Source organism: Eleutherodactylus coqui, chromosome 1, assembly GCF_035609145.1.
Source record: "Eleutherodactylus coqui strain aEleCoq1 chromosome 1, aEleCoq1.hap1, whole genome shotgun sequence".
Lineage (NCBI taxonomy): Eukaryota > Metazoa > Chordata > Amphibia > Anura > Eleutherodactylidae > Eleutherodactylus > Eleutherodactylus coqui.
Window position 1 is genome coordinate 512,268,461 of NC_089837.1, and position 16,503 is coordinate 512,284,963.

General features: G+C 50.5%; 1 protein-coding gene across 1 annotated transcript in view; it reads right to left on the reverse strand.

Annotated features, from left to right (window-relative positions):
* Positions 1 to 428: 428 nt before the first annotated feature.
* The window catches only part of LOC136614489 (uncharacterized), a 171,436-nt gene continuing 155,361 nt past the window's right edge, over positions 429 to 16,503 (reverse strand). Inside the window, exon 7 of the mRNA XM_066594117.1 lies at positions 429 to 1,331. Within this exon, the coding sequence (XP_066450214.1) occupies positions 1,146 to 1,331 (186 nt within the window). The 3' untranslated portion in view covers positions 429 to 1,145. The remainder of the gene's footprint in view (positions 1,332 to 16,503) is intronic.

A 16,503-nucleotide genomic window follows, 5' to 3' on the forward strand; every position in this document is an offset into this window, starting at 1 on the left:
AGCCTTTTCTCATCCAGCCACATGGGCGTATTGCGTAAAAAATACGCTGCCGTGCAGAATTTTGTAGATGGGCAAAATGACGACTACTAGCTGAAATAGCTTAGAGCCAGCTGTTTTCATTTCCAAGCAGCAGATGCAGGTAACCCTCCCCCTTCCCTTTTTTTTCAGCTCCCATAGGAATATATGGGAGCCTGCAGCGTTTTTTGTCAAAAGATAGGTCAAGACCTTTCTTTTAATGCCGCAAGAAAAATTGTCGACCGAAAAGAGTTGTCGATTTGATGGTTTTATGGCGCAATATTTTTCACGTGCCTATAAATCACCCATGTGAATGAATGTATTGGAATCCAATGCTTTACATGGTAGAAATTTTCAGCTGACATTTTATCGGGGCTAAATAGTTGCGATAAAATGCTGGTGTGAAAGAAGACTCTGAATATCAATGTTTTTATTTACTTACAGCAAGCAGAGTTCTTGAAAGCAGAGAGGAAACACAGAACTTAGTAGGAAGTTGCACAAACTTAATTTCCTTAAGGGCTTATTCACATGAGTGTATATTGGCTGCCATTTTCACGTCCGGCTGATTTATGTTTCCATCTGATGCACAGGCTCGGTGTATATGCCGTCAGTAGGGGAGACAGTTTAGCTCTGCTAAGCTGTCTCCCCCTTCCCTCCCCCTTGCCGGCTCACCTCCTCTCTCCTCACCTTCGGCTGTTTGCCAAGCTAAGTTTCCCCTCCCCGCCTCTTGTCCGCAGCCAGCAATGAGAGGGTGCGGGGTGGGGTGGAGCGTAGATCCACCACTGCCCCGCCCCCTTCCATTGCAAACAGTGGCAAGGGGCAGACAGGAGAGGGGGGGGGAGTTTAGCAGTCCCGCTGCTTAACTCCCTCCCACCTCCCTTCTCCGACTGCTGTCAATGACTCCAATAGGAGTTAATGGCGGCAGACGTTGTCTGGGCAGGAAGATAGCTTTTATGTCACGGGAATACGTCTGTGTGATCTGATGCCTTGGAATCCAATGTATCAGATGGTGGCATATATCAGCCAGCTCTGATAACGCTGGCCGATATACGCTTGTGTGAATAAGCCCTAAGACTGACAACCACTTGTAGATCCGTGTAGATACCGGCGGATATTTTCTCATCTTAGATTCAGTTATTTGCTGTGTTTGGCTTCTTGCAGATTCTTCTGTTCGGGTTATAGAAGAAAAATTTGATCATGTCCTCGGCCAACATTTTTCCTAGGTCCTTGAGTAGGGAGGCTGTGGCTCTAGATGTATCCATTTCACATACAAGTCCACTCTCACACGGGCAGTACTTATAGAGCTCACCAAATGGCTGAAAGGAGAGATGATAGGGTTAATGAAGAGACTCATGACTCCTAGCCATCTGCCACTAACATGTAAGATCAGCGGTGGGAGACGCAGCGTGAGGTCGGGGGTCTCATTACTGAGAACCTCATGTCTGATGCTACACATCCAGTGTGATGTTATTCTGTGAATACTGATGTCACTGTGGGGCGTTTTACATCAGTTTTTGTGTATTTAACGCACAAGTGTCATCTGATTGCAATCCGTTTTTTTTTTTTTTTTTTTTTAAACAATTTCTTTTTATTGAAATAATGGTATAACAATGCCGGATATAAGGACATGCATATTAGCCACGCAGGGCCAGTTTGAGAATAACCATTCAGTTACAGACATCAGAATAAATATAACGCTTCTGTCATTTATAGCATACTTCCGGCCAGGTAACGGGGAGGACAATCAGGGGTATAGGCGGGGGGGGGGGGGGGGGTGAGGGTGCGAAGTGTAACAAGAAACACCCCTAGGGGAACCGGGTATGATCAGGTGGGGTAGATTTAGGAAAAACAATTAGGGAAAACAATTTGGGAGAACAAACAGCAAGATGTTGTCTTTATATTGTGATGTGAACATAGGCAGATCCTTTATTTTAGGTTGCGGCGAAATCTGGATTGTCCTGAAAGCAAATCCATGGGGTCCAAAGGGCCGTGAAGTCGTCCCTGGTGTTGGCCTCCCACGCCAGGATCTCCTCAAACCGAAAGATTTGCGCTATCCTGTCTAACCACTGGCGGATTTGTGGAATCTCCTTCTCTTTCCAGAAGAGGGGTATCAGGAGTTTAGCTGCCATTAAAAGGATTGTAGGCAAACTTTTTTTTGAGGGTTTGAAATGGTTTGTGGGGAGCCAGATAAGTATCTCCTCCGGTCTAAAGGAGTAAGAGGTATGGCATATTTTGTTGATAATGTTGGTGACTGACCGCCAGTAGGGCTTAATTTTTGAACATTCCCACCAGATATGGAGGGCTGTCCCTTTTTCTTCCTCACATCTCCAGCAGACGTCTGTAGATGTCGGGTTCGTTTTGGAAGTTGTGACCGGGGTTCTATACCACCTGGTCAACAGCTTGTAAGAGTTTTCCTGTGTGCGAACGCATTTTGAGAACCCGTGGGAATTCCTCAGGACTTTTAGGGTATTTTCTCGACTGAGAGTAAGTCCCAGTTCTCTTTCCCATTCCCTCAAAAACCAGGGCCTTTCTGAGGCTTTTTGCAACAGAAGTCCTTTATAAAGATGTGTAACCAACTTTTTTGGTCGAGAGGGTAGGGAAGTATATGTCTCAAACCATGTCGGGTCCCTCGAGTTCTCAAGGTGGGTGGCTTGGAACTGTCTCAGTGAGCGATATAGAGTAGCCCTTTCCAAGAAGTTGCGCGGCGGTTGTGGGAGCCAGCTGTCTAGCTGCATCGGGTCTGTCAAAGTGGGGCCCTTAAGAATATCGTAAATTGTGGTGGATTGGAGTTTATCCCATATTCCTTCACTTCCCCGTGGTTTATTGGCTAGGATAGAGGGTATTATGGAAGCTGGTGTCATGGGGGGGGGGGGGGGGGGGGACTTTGCACTTGTCACTCCCATCCGTGCATGTTTCAGTATCTTGATGGTGCATTTTGTGATAGGGTTAAGGTGCACATGTTTATCTTGTGTGAGACCATTAACCCAGAGCAGACCTTGGTTATCCTTCCCAAGTATTGTCCTTTCCATACAAAGTGTTGGGGAGGCAATTGTGTTATCTATTAAGAGGATCCATCTGGCGATGTGAATCGCCTTGTGGTATAGCTGGAGGTCTGGGAGTCCCGTACCTCCTTGGGGGCGCTTTTGGCTCAGGAATGAAAAGGCCAGTCTCGGATTATGCCCTCCCGAGATATAGTCACGGAACAATTTGTGCATTTGTGAGAAGAAGGTAGCGCGTAGGTCGATTGGCACCGAGTGCAATATATAAATAATGGGCGGGAGGATATATGTAGAAATAAGGTTTTTCCTACCTAGCCAGGAAATAAGTGGTATTTTTAGTTGGTCGAGCTGGTTCTTCACTTTTTTAATCAACGGGGTGTAGTTTGTGTCATATAGGAGGGAGGGGTTCGCCGTCAGGGTGATGCCTAGGTATTTAATTTTTGATGTGGGCCATTTGAACGCAAACTGTTCCCTCAGGTTGCTAACTGTGCGGGGAGGGGCCGTTGTATTTAGTATCTCCGACTTGTCATAATTGATTTTTAAATTGGACAACCTACCAAAATGTTCAAACGTCTCTACAAGCGCTGGCAGGGCCCTCCTGGGATTGGTGGCCATCACCAGGAGATCATCAGCGTAGGCTGCGGTGGTGTGGGTGGCCTCTCCTATTTGGAGGCCCTCAATATCTGGGTTCTGTCTGATATCTTGGAGTAACGTCTCCATCACTATGATGAAGAGAGTGGGCGATAATGGGCAGCCTTGCCTAGTGCCGATCTTGATGGGAAAGGGTTTGGATAACGTGCCATTGACCTGGACTCTCGCCGTCGGCTCAGAGTAGAGGGTGAAAATAGCTTTTATGAACGGCAGGGGGAATCCAAATCTAGACAGGGTGCTGTTGATGAAATTCCAGCTTACCCTGTCGAAGGCCTTCTCAGCATCTGTGGAGATTAGGATCAGTGGGCGTTTATTGTGTTTCGCGTAGTGGATAGCCTGAATTATTCGGGTTGTGTTAAATTTCCCCTCCCTACCTGGCACAAAACCTACCTGGTCTGGGCTTATCAATTTAGTCAGTAGGGGGGCCATCCTATGGGCGAGCAATTTCGCCCAAAGTTTAATATCTACATTCAGTAGGGAGATGGGGCGGTGATTTCCACAGGATTCTGGGTCCTTGCCCTCTTTGGGGATAAGCAATATGTAAGCCTCTTGGGCTTGCTTGGGTAGTACTGAGCCTGAGAGAAGGGAATTGCAGAGTTTGGTCAGTTGTGGGACAAGTATGTTGGCAAACTTTTTGTAGTAAGCAATGGGGAGCCCATCCGGGCCCGGGCTTTTCCCGTTCGGGATGGAGGTTAGGACTTCGGCTACTTCATTCTCCGTCGCTGGGTCTAAGAGCGAGGAGGCCTCTTCCTCAGTCAGTCCAGGTAATTTTAAATTATTTAGGAAGTTGTGCACGGTGTCCTGTTGGGCCCCGGTGTCCCTCTCTAGATTATATAAGGTGGTGTAGAATTTTTCAAATTCCGCAGCCACCTCTTCTGTAGATGTTACTGTGGCTCCCGTCGTTGTCTTGACCTGGGAAACAAAGTGTTTCTCTCGTTGTTTTTGGGTTAATCTTGTCATCGTTTTAGAACCTCTGTCGCCATGTATATATATCTTATATTTGGAGGTAAATAAAGTTTTAGCTGCTTTGACGTTTAAGGTGTTTTTCAACTTGTCCCTCAGGTCTTTAAGCTCTTTTAGTGTGTCGTTATTGGGGCCTTCTTTATGCTGTGCCTCCTTATCTGAGATTTGGGTGAGTAGGGTATTGACCTCCTCCTCCCTCCGCCGCTTGACTCTGGTGCCCAGGGATATCAGCTCCCCCCTAATGTAAGCTTTATGTGCCTCCCAGATGAAGGGAACCGGTACCTCCGGGGAGTCATTAATCCGGAAGAATTCCTCCAGTTTCTCTGAGATACTCGTAACATTGTCCCCTCCACTGATCAGTGTGCAATTGAGGCACCAATTCCATTCTCTCCTCGGGAGACTATCCACAATCAGAGAGAGAAAGATAGGGGCATGATCTGATATGGTGATGGGGCCAATATCCGCTGAGGTAATCGCGTGCAAAAATCTGCCTGAGACCAACAAGTAGTCAATTCTGTGGTAGGTTGCATGTATGTGAGAGAAGTAGGTATATTCCCTGAGCCCGGGGTTCCTCAGCCTCCACGCGTCGCGCAGATTTGATTCAGCTAGTAGGCTTCTCAGTCTGCGGGTCAGCGTCTTGGGTGTCTGTGTAGCGCCCGAGGTGGTGTCTATCGTATGGTCTAATGCTATGTTAAAGTCACCTCCAACTATTTCCAAGCCTTCGGCAAATTCTTTGAATTTAGAAATAGTGCGTATTAGCCACTGGGCCTGATTTTTGTTTGGGGCGTATAGGTTAGCGAGAGAGATCACTCTGTGTGCCACTGTGCCTTTCAGGAATATGAATCTGCCGGCCGGGTCTGATTCAGACTTGGTGAGAATAAAAGGGATATTTTTGCTGATCGCGACGGAGACCCCCCTTGAGGCTGAGGAATGCGTGCTGTGGAACCATTGATTATAGTTATGGGTTGGGAGTTTGGGTATGCGATTGTGACGGAAGTGAGTTTCCTGTAGGAACATCACGTCCGGGCTATGTTTTTTGGTAAGGATAAATGTTTGTGCTCTCTTCTGGGGATTGTTCCAGCCTCTGACATTAAATGAGACAATTTTAACTTCCGCCATTATTCGACCATAGGGGAACTATTTTCTGTAGGGGGTCTGTCTTTTTCACATCTAAGATTTTGCTAACCATCTTGCTGTTCCAACTGGGGGTAAAAACATACTCCACGTGAAGTGGGAAAAAGAGGAAATTTGTTAGGCACGAGGTGGGGGGAGGGCCATTCCCAAAGGGACCCTGAACCTGTTCCTCACTCAGGGTCAAGGGAGGGGCGTTAGCCCCATGGCATCTCCTAGCCCTCGCGTACTTGGGGGGTGGGTGGACACGCACCTTGTCGGTTTGGTGCGACCCCCGGTAACCACATAAACCTAAATTGATCAAAATTTTTTTTTCCTTTTTTTAAACATTTTCAAACCGTAAGTTTTGTTAAGTTATGAAACTAGCAAACATTATAGACTGGACACTGATCCGCACACTTTGGAAGAAAAAATACAGTGTGCATTTACATCACATTAAACATTAAACAAACTGTGTAGGTCTAGGCCATGCAACGGACGCGCGGGGTGCCGGCAGAACCAGGCAGCGGTGTCTAATCAGCTGACTAGCAATATGTAAGGGGAGAGCAGGAGGGAGCAGAGGGGGGGGGGAGTCCCCTCCCCCCACCCCCCCAGCGCAGCCCCCATCCCCAGCGCCCGTCCCACGCCCAGACCCCCGCATATTCACCGTGAACCGGTTAGTTGCCTCCTCCTTCACTCCTGCATCCCGGCCCCTCCGACCTCCTCGATAGATCTGTCTGTTATCTTGTTTAGCTGGTGGAAGAGAAAAGAAGGGAGGGAGGGGGGGAGAGAACGAAAGAGATATCGTTCCGAGTCATTTGAAGAAAGGAAGGTGGGCCGTCCTCAGGCCTCCGCCTGCTGTTTTTTCTTTTGCCTAGGAGTTTTAGGAGGCTTGTTAATCGTCCATTGCTCGGAAGCCTTCAATTGGGGCAAACGTGCTTTAGGTTGGAATGGCAGCCAGGATGGAATTGCAATAGGTGTTATTCCAAGCTTTTCCCACGCCTTCTCGAGGTCGCTTGGTGATCTGATGGTAATCTGCTGTCCATCTTTAAAGGTCGCAAGACCAAACGGGAAAAGCCATCTGATCGGGAGTTTTTTAATGCGTAGGGCTTCCGTCAGGGGTTTAAGTAAGCGTCTTTTAGCCAGGGTGCTGGGGGCGATATCCTGAAAAATAAGGATTTTATGGTCTTCAAAGAAGATCTCACTTGTTTCTCTGGCCTTATGCAGTATTGCTGAGGTGTCCACGAAGCTCAGGAGGCCGCAGACGACGTCCCTTGGTTCAGTAGCCATTGGTTTGAGTCTCAGAGCTCTATGTATCCGCTCAATCACGATTTTACCAGTTCTATCTTCGCCTAGCAGGGACTGAAATATTTGCATAGCAGTCGAGTTTAGTGCTTCTGTGGCTATTGATTCTGGCAGACCCCTAAAACGGATATTTTTCCTGCGGCTCCTGTTCTCCTGGTCCTCAATAAGGAGCATCGCATGGTTCAATTGGTCTTGCTGTTCTGTTAGGGCGTCTTGGAGGGCTGTGTTATGTTGCATCAGTTCTTGTTGTGCATTCTCCAAGTCCTCCACCCTGTGGCCAATTTGTTTCACCTCAGATTTTATGTCCGCCAACTCTTTCATTACCGGAGAGATTGTCTGACTCAGGATTTCTTTAAGGAAAGATCGTGAGATCGGTTCCCTGTCCATGTCCTCATTGTGGTCCGGAGTAATAGAGGTGCTTTCTATGTCTGAGTCCTCTCTGTGTTGGCCAGTAGCGCCTTCTTGTGGAGCTCTCTGTCGCCGTGCCGCCGGAGAGCTGTGCTTTTTCTTAAGGAATTTATCCATCTTTGCTTGGCTTTTGTCAACCCTGGGCGCCTCCGCGTGCTCCCTACTTTTATCTCTCCCAATTTTCACCATAGCGCGACCTCAGATTAGAATACTGTATTATTCGTTTGCGCGGCGGTCCGACCAGCTCGGTTTGAAGTGGTTACATGGGTCCCGGGGGTCTTTCTTTACATGGCGAACATTAACTGCCCATCTTGTCCGGTTCGGGCGTTCTACTCGACTGCACCTCGATGCTTAGGGAGGAACACCTCTCTGTGTCTGGCGGCGTCCGCTGTTCGGGAGGGGCAAGTGGGAGGCAACGTTCACGTTTCAATGCAAGTCCGGCAGAGATTCTCCCAGGGGGGGGGGGGAATATGGCGGTTGTCCGCTCAGGTGTCCACTCTCTGGTGCCGTCCCGTTGCCCTCTGTTAGTAACTTTGATGCTGTTACCCTGCAGGTGTGTAGGCTGTGGGCTGCCTGCCAGTGGGGTTTCAGTCCCACTTTGTGCAGTTGATCCTGCCAGGGACTTCTGCGTGGGGTTCGGCGGCTCAGTGTGGCGATCTTCCTGTCCCTTGCTCTGTCCCCCACATTAATGCTTTTGGCCCTTCGGGGTGTTGGTGGTTGCAAGGGGGGAGGGAGTGAGCAATGGCTGCTGACCACGTCTCTGTGTCCCCGTTCCTCCGGCCGACAGCTCCGTGAGGTGAGGTGGATGGGGGGGTGGGGGGGGGGAGGACGTGTTCTGCTTCTGCAGGAGCTCCCTCCTGCTCTGATGTCAAGGGGTGCTGTGGGCCTACTCACTGATGCAGGCCTGCCGCTGCCTCCTCTGCCCGTTCCCCAGCGCAGTCCAGGCCTCCAGCAGCTGCTCCTCCACTCTCACCGCTTTCCCGCTGCGTTTTTTTCTCCTTCTTCCGCGGCCGGCCTTCACTTCCGGTCGGCCGCGAGTATTAATTTAGTCCCAGGCTTCAGCCGGGCCTGTAGGCCGCAAAATCGCAGCACCAGCTAGAGACCCGCGGAAGGTCTCTAATTGAAGCTTGGGGTCCGGTGGTGTCAGCGGTGCCGTTATCGGCGGCGTAGGTGCCTGTGTTCGGGCTAGAAAGCCGACGGCGCGGTCCTGCTGCCTGGAGCTCAGGTAAATGCGTGTGCTCCGGCTGCCGGTTAGCCACGCCCCCTGCAATCCGCTTTTCACATGGCTGCAAAAACAATGCGAGGTGACCCAACTGGTAGAATTTAAACCTCCCATTGAATTCAACGAGTGTTGAAAAAACAAGCACAGAACTCACTCCCCGCCATGCAAGAGCATTGTAAGAGAATCCCACCAGAGCCGGACGTGCCGCAACTATTGTTCATAAGCACCATCGGTCTGGGTCAGAAACTGCACATATAAGTGAACCCAGTGGCTGTAAGAGTCTGGGAAAAATGCCCCATTATCACTGTGTGTTTGCGCGGGGTCCATGCGTTTTTGATGCATGTGTATATTTTTTGCATCCGTATTTACTGCGTTTTTCAGACGTGTAAAAAAAAACAAAACAAGGAGCAACCCCCCCCCTCCCCCCCCCCCCCCCCCCCACACACACACTGTCTCCTGGCAACATGTATAAAAAGCAGTGAATGCATGATCCCACTGACTACAATTAATGATTTTACACTTCTGAATCCACCAATGCAAATCAATGGGATTGTATGCTGTCCGTTGAAAATACAGCTGCAATAGGGATAGATAATACGCCCCTTTGAATTGTTCTAATGGGTCCAAGTCTTGTCCAAATTCTGTCAGTTTTTAAACTGGGATAGAACTTAAAGGGGTTGTCCCGCGGCAGCAAGTGGGTCTATACATTTCTGTATGGCCATATTAATGCACTTTGTAATGTACATTGTGCATTAATTATGAGCCATACAGAAGTTATAAAAAGTTTTATACTTACCTGCTCCGTTGCTAGCGTCTTCGTCTCCATGGTGCCGACTAATTTTCGGCCTCCGATGGCCAAATTAGCCGCGCTTGCGCAGTCCGGGTCTTCTGCTGTCTTCTATGGGGCCGCTCGTGCAGAATGCCGGCTCCGTGTAGCTCCGCTTCGTCACGTGCCGATTCCAGCCAATCAGGAGGCTGGAATCGGCAATGGACCGCACAGAAGCCCTGTGGTCCACGGAGACAGAGGATCCCGGCGGCCATCTTCAGCAGGTGAGTATGAAGACGCCGGACCGCCGGGATTCAGGTAAGCGCTCTCCTGTTTGTTTTTTTAACCCCTGCATCGGGGTTGTCTCGCGCCGAACGGGGGGGGGGGGGGTTAAAAAAAACAAAAAACCCGTTTCGGCGCGGGACAACCCCTTTAAATGATAAAATCCTCCGTGTGAATAAGCCCTTATAGCAGTTTTTCAATGCAGTTTTTGGGCACTCAGCTTGTAGAGATGGAACACAAGGTTTTAGGGTGCATCTAAAATTGAGGTAATTTGCAGTAAAAGCTCCTGGCACATCACTGCTGAATGTACAAGCACCCCACCGTGTATCTATTCATACACTTCCAGGAGGAATAAAGGAGGAACAGCTTCATGTAGAGTTCCAGTATAAGATACTTCTTGCCTTGCAGCACAAAAAACCCACTGCGATCGCTAAATGCCCTCAATGGGGGCGGCGGCAGCAGCGCCAGCCCCAGGGAATGCATTGGGAGTATATCGTGGACTTCTGTCACAGCTGTGGCAGGGATTTCCTTCATTGATGAATGGCTAAGCACTGCCTGTAATTGGCTGAGCAAACAGCCAATCAGCACAGCCCTTTCAGGAGGCGGGGATTTTAAAATCTCAACCTCCTGAAAAAGCTTGACAGCAGTGCAGGGGAGCCAGCCGGGGGACACGCCTAAGTGGCGGAGAGGTGAGTATATAATTTATTTTTTTTTCACCAGCTAGGGATGATTTCAGGGAAGGGCTTATATTTAGAGATGAGCGAGTATACTCGCTAAGGGCAAGTGATCTCTCGAGCATTGCCCTTAGCGAGTACCTGCCCACACGGGAGCAAAGATTCGGCAGCAGGCGGGGAGCTGCGGGGGAGAGCGGGGAGGAACGGAGGGGAGATCTTATACACACATAACACCATAACTTTTCTTGACATTAAAATCTCTAAAACAACAACGGGCCTATTGGAGAGTACCTTAGTCCGTAAACCAACGGCGACAAACACCTTATTGCACTTCGAAAGCCACCACCCATGGCCGTTGAAGAGTGGCATTCCAAAGGGCCAGTTCCTTAGAACGAAAAGGAACTGCTCCAACCCGGGTGAATACGAAAGAAGGGCAGATGAGATGGCCTCCAGATCCCACAATAGAGGTTACCCACAGACTGTTATCAACAAAGCAAGACAGTCATTGGCTGAAATACCACGGAATGAGCTTCTTCAACGCAGAAAAGATAGACCCGAAAAGGATCAAGGAAATACTATCCGCTTGATAGGCACTTTTGATGTAGAGAACAGGGATGTGAGAAAAAGAAACTCCAAATATTGGCATCTACTCAGGAAGGATCAAGACCTCACAGGCTGTCTCTATGAAAAACCATCAATAACCTACAGAAGAGGTAGGAATTTACGTGACAGATTAGTGCATAGTCATTTCACACAAACCATGGAGAATCCCACTTGGCTGAATTGGAATCCACCGAAGGGATCATTCCCGTGTTCACGGTGCCACACCTGTCCATATATGGAAAAAACAAAAACATTCCGAAGCGCAACAACGGGCCAGGAATATGAAATCTGAGATTTCATTGATTGCCGCTCTACAGCGGTGGTCTATTTAGTCACCTGCCCATGCCCACGTAATTACGTGGGCAAGACTTTACAACAGCTCAGAAGAAGAATTCTCTCTCACGTGGGCAATATTAACCGGAATGAAAAAACGAGCATGGCAATCCATGTACATGAGGTCCATGGCGGTAACCCACTTGTCTTAAAATTCAGAGGTGTTGAAATAATAAGACCCAACGGCCAAAGAGGTGACGTTGACCATAAACTTTTGCAGAAGGAAACAAGATGGATAGACCGCTTGAGAACTATGGCACCCGAAGGACTGAATGAGGCCCTGTAATTTATATGACAACTAGAGATGAGCGAGCACCAAAATGCTCGGGTGCTCGTTACTCGGGACGAAATTATCGCGATGCTCGAGGGTTCGTTTCGAGTAACGAACCCCATTGAAGTCAATATCGCCGATGCTCGCTAAGGTTTTCATGTGTGAAAATCTGGGCAATTCAAAAAAGTGATGGGAACGACACAGCAACGGATAGGGAAGGCGAGGGGCTACATGTTGGGCTGCATCTCAAGTTCCCAGGTCCCACTATTAAGCCACAATAGTGGCAAGAGTGGGCCCCCAACCCCCCAACAACTTTTACTTCTGAAAAGCCCTCATTAGCAATGCATACCTTAGCTAAGCACCACACTACCTCCAACAAAGCACAATCACTGCCTGCATGACACTCCGCTGCCACTTCTCCTGGGTTACATGCTGCCCAACCCCCACCCCCCACCCCCGCACGACAGTGTCCACAGCGCACACCGAACTGTCCCTGCCCAGCCTTCAGCTGCCCTCATGCCACGCCACACTCATGTCTATTTATAAGTGCGTCTGCCACAGGAAAAGCAGGCACACACTGCAGAGGGTTGGCATGGCTCGGCAGCGACCCTCTTTAAAAGGGGTGGGGCGATAGCCCACAATGCTGTACAGAAGCAATGAGAAATCCAATCCTGTGCCACCTCCATCTGGAGCTGCACACGTGGGCATAGCAATGGGGAACCTATGTGCCACACACTATTCATTCTGTCAAGGTGTCTGCATGCCCCAGTCAGACCAGGCTTTTTAATTCATAGACACAGGCAGGTACAACTCCCTATTGTGAAGTCCCTGTGGACCGACAGCATGGGTGGCTCCCTGGAACCCACCGGCGGTACAAAAAAATATCCCATTGCAGTGCCCAACACAGCTGAGGTAGTAATGTCGTGCTTAATACAGGTGGGCTTCGGCCCACACTGCATGCCCCAGTCAGACTGGGGTTCTTTACAAGTGGACAGATGTAGGTTAAACTCCGTGTGCACCTACAGCATGGGTGGCTCCCTGGAACCCACCGGCGGTACATAAAAATATCCCATTGCATTGCCCAACACAGCTGAGGTAGTAATGTCGTGCTTAATGCAGGTGGGCTTCGGCCCACACTGCATGCCCCAGTCAGACTGGTAATATGTACCTTAACAGTAACCTCGTTGGTGGTAATGTGGTGGTGACTGCGGACCTGGTAGCGCGGTTTTATGTAGTTGGTTTTCGGAATGTGTCCAGGATTAAGTGGGCCGTGGCGGGGGGATGGTGGTGGTGCTCTCTTGTTGTGTCGTTAAAGGTGAAATTCTTGGACTGCCACCAGACGGACCAATGCAAAGGTATTTGCCAAGAATGTTTTCATTGTTGGAGGAGGAGGGGGATGTTTTGGAGGCACTATGTGTCCTCTACACGTGTCCGTGGATATATGCACCTTAACAGTAACAGCGTTGGTGGGAAATGGCCTCGCCGCCATCATGTCTTTGTGAAGCCTCTGTTTCCACACCCCAGTGACATACCATTAGCAGCGGTATAGGCAGAGCCCAGAATTATTAACATTTCAGCGGTAGCATTAGGGACAGGCCCCACTAACATATCACTAGTAGCAGTATAGGGGGAGCGCAGTCTTAGTTCCATTTCAGTAATAGTAGCACTCAAGACAGGCCCCAGTAACATTCCCATTGCAGCAGTTTAGGGAGATAACAGTCTCTTTCACATTTCAGTAGCTGCAGTATAGACAAGGCCCCAGTTACATTTATGTAGCTAAAGTGTAGGCCAACCCCACACACCTTTCTGTACCATGAGTGCAGGCGAAGAACATAGAAATTACTATGATTACACTGTAGGTGAGGGCCCCAAAAAATTGGTGTACCAACAGTAGTAATGTACCTCTGAAAAAATTGGCCATGCCCAACCAAGATGGCAGGTGAAACCCATTAATCGCTTTGGTTAATGTGGCTTAAGTGGTAACTAGGCCTGGAGGCAGCCCAGTTTAACGAAAAATTGGTTCAAGTTAAAGTTTCAACGCTTTTAAGAGCATTGAAACGTATAAAAATTGTTTAGAAAAATTATATGAGTGAGCCTTGTGGCCCTAAGAAAAATTGCCCGTTCGGTGTGATTACGTGAGGTTTCAGGAGGAGGAGCAGGAGGAGGAGGAGGAATATTATACACAGATTGATGAAGCAGAAATGTCCCCGTTTTGGATGGTGAGAGAGAACGATGCTTCCATCCGCGGGTGCAGCCTACGTATTGCTTAGGTATCGCTGCTGTCCGCTGGTGGAGAAGAGAAGTCTGGGGAAATCCAGGCTTTGTTCATCTTGATGAGTGTTAGCCTGTCGGCACTGTCGGTTGACAGACGGGTACGCTTATCGATGATGATTCCCCCAGCCGCACTAAACACCCTCTCTGACAGGACGCTAGCCGCAGGACAAGCAAGCACCTCCAGGGCATACAGCGCGAGTTCAGGCCACGTGTCCAGCTTCGACACCCAGTAGTTGTAGGTGGCAGAGGCGTCACGGAGGACGGTCGTGCGATCGGCTACGTACTCCCTCGCCATCCTTTTACAGTGCTCCCGCCGACTCAGCCTTGACTGGGGAGCGGTGACACAGTCTTGCTGGGGAGCCATAAAGCTGTCCAGGGCCTTAAAGACTGTTGCACTGCCTGTGCTGTACATGCTGCTCGATCTCCGCACCTCCCCTGCTACCTGGCCCTCGGAACTGCGCCTTCTGCCACTAGCGCTGTCGGATGGGAATTTTACCATCAGCTTGTCCGCCAGGGTCCTGTGGTATAGCAACACTCTCAAACCCCTTTTCTCTTCGGGAATGAGAGTGGAAAGGTTTTCCTTATACCGTGGGTCGAGCAGTGTGTACACCCAGTAATCCGTAGTGGCCAGAATGCGTGTAATGCGAGGGTCACGAGAAAAGCATCCTAACATGAAGTCAGCCATGTGTGCCAGGGTACCTGTACGCAACACATGGCTGTCTTCACTAGGAAGATCACTTTCAGGATCCTCCTCCTCCTCGTCCTCAGGCCATACACACTGAAAGGATGACAGGCAAGCAGCATGGGTACCGTCAGCAGTGGGCCAAGCTGTCTCTTCCCCCTCCTCCTCATCCTCCTCATGCTCCTCCTCCTCCTCCTGAACGGGCTGAGATATAGACAGGAGGGTGCTCTGACTATCCAGCGACATACTGTCTTCTCCCGTCTGCCTTAATGCTTTGCAGGGAACTTCTCAAGATGCATAGCAGAGGAATGGTGACGCTAATAATTGCAGAATCGCCGCTCACCACCTGGGTAGACTGCTCAAAGTTTCCAAGGACCTGGCAGATGTCTGCCAACCAGGCCCACTCTTCTGAAAATAATTGAGGAGGCTGACTCCCACTGCGCCGCCCATGTTGGAGTTGGTATTCCACTATAGCTCTACGCTGCTCATAGAGCCTGGCCAACATGTGGAGCGTAGAGTTCCACCATGTGGGCACGTTGCACAGCAGTCGGTGCACTGGCAGATTAAACCGATGTTGCAGGGTCCGCAGGGTGGCAGCGTCCATGTGGGACTTGCGGAAATGTGCGCAGAGCCGGCGCACCTTTACGAGCAGGTCTGACAAACATGGGTAGCTTTTCAGAAAGCGCTGAACCACCAAATTAAAGACGTGGGCCAGGCATGGCACGTGCGTGAGGCTGCCGAGCTGCAGAGCCGCCACCAGGTTACGGCCGTTGTCACACACGACCATGCCCGGTTGGAGGCTCAGCGGCGCAAGCCAGCGGTCGGTCTGCTCTGTCAGACCCTGCAGCAGTTCGTGGGCCGTGTGCCTCTTATCTCCTAAGCTGAGTAGTTTCTGCACGGCCTGCTGACACTTGCCCACCGCTGTGCTGCCACGACGCGCGACACCGACTGCTGGCGACGTGCTGCTGCTGACACATCTTGATTGCGAGACAGAGGTTGCGTTGGAGGAGGAGGGTGCTTTAGTGGAGGAAGCATACACCGCCGCAGATGCCACCACCGAGCTGGGGCCCGCAATTCTGGGGGTGGGTAGGACGTGAGCGGTCCCAGGCTCTGACTCTGTCCCAGCCTCCACTAAATTCACCCAATGTGCCGTCAGGGAGATGTAGTGGCCCTGCCCACCTGTGCTTGTCCACGTGTCCGTTGTTAAGTGGACCTTGGCAGTAACCGCGTTGGTGAGGGCGCGTACAATGTTGCGGGAGACGTGGTCGTGCAGGGCTGGGACGGCACATCGGGAAAAGTAGTGGCGACTGGGAACTGAGTAGCGCGGGGCCGCCGCCATCATACTTTTGAAGGACTCCGTTTCCACAACCCTATACGGCAGCATCTCAAGGCTGATAAATTTGGCTATGTGGACGGTTAACGCTTGAGCGTGTGGGTGCGCGGCGGCGTACTTGCGCTTGCGCTCAAACACTTGCGCTAGCGACGGCTGGACGGTACGGTGCGAGACATTGGTGGATTGGGCCGAGGACAGCGGAGGTGAGGGTGTGGGTGCAGGCCAGGAGACGGTAGTGCCTGTGTCCTCAGAGCGGGGTTGGATCTCAGTGGCAGGTTGGGGCACAGGGGGAGAGGCAGCGGTGCAAACCGGAGGCGGTGAATGGCCTTCGTCCCACCTTGTGGGGTGCTTGGCCATCATATGTCTGCGCATGCTGGTGGTGGTGAGGCTGTTGGTGGTGGCTCCCCGGCTGATCTTGGCGTGACAAAGGTTGCACATCACTGTTCGTCGGTCGTCAGGCGTCTCTGTGAAAAACTGCCAGACCTTAGAGCACCTTGGCCTCTGCAGGGTGGCATGGCGCGAGGGTGCGCTTTGGGAAACAGTTGGTGGATTATTCGGTCTGGCCCTGCCTCTACCCCTGGCCACCGCACTGCCTCTTGCAACCTGCGCTGC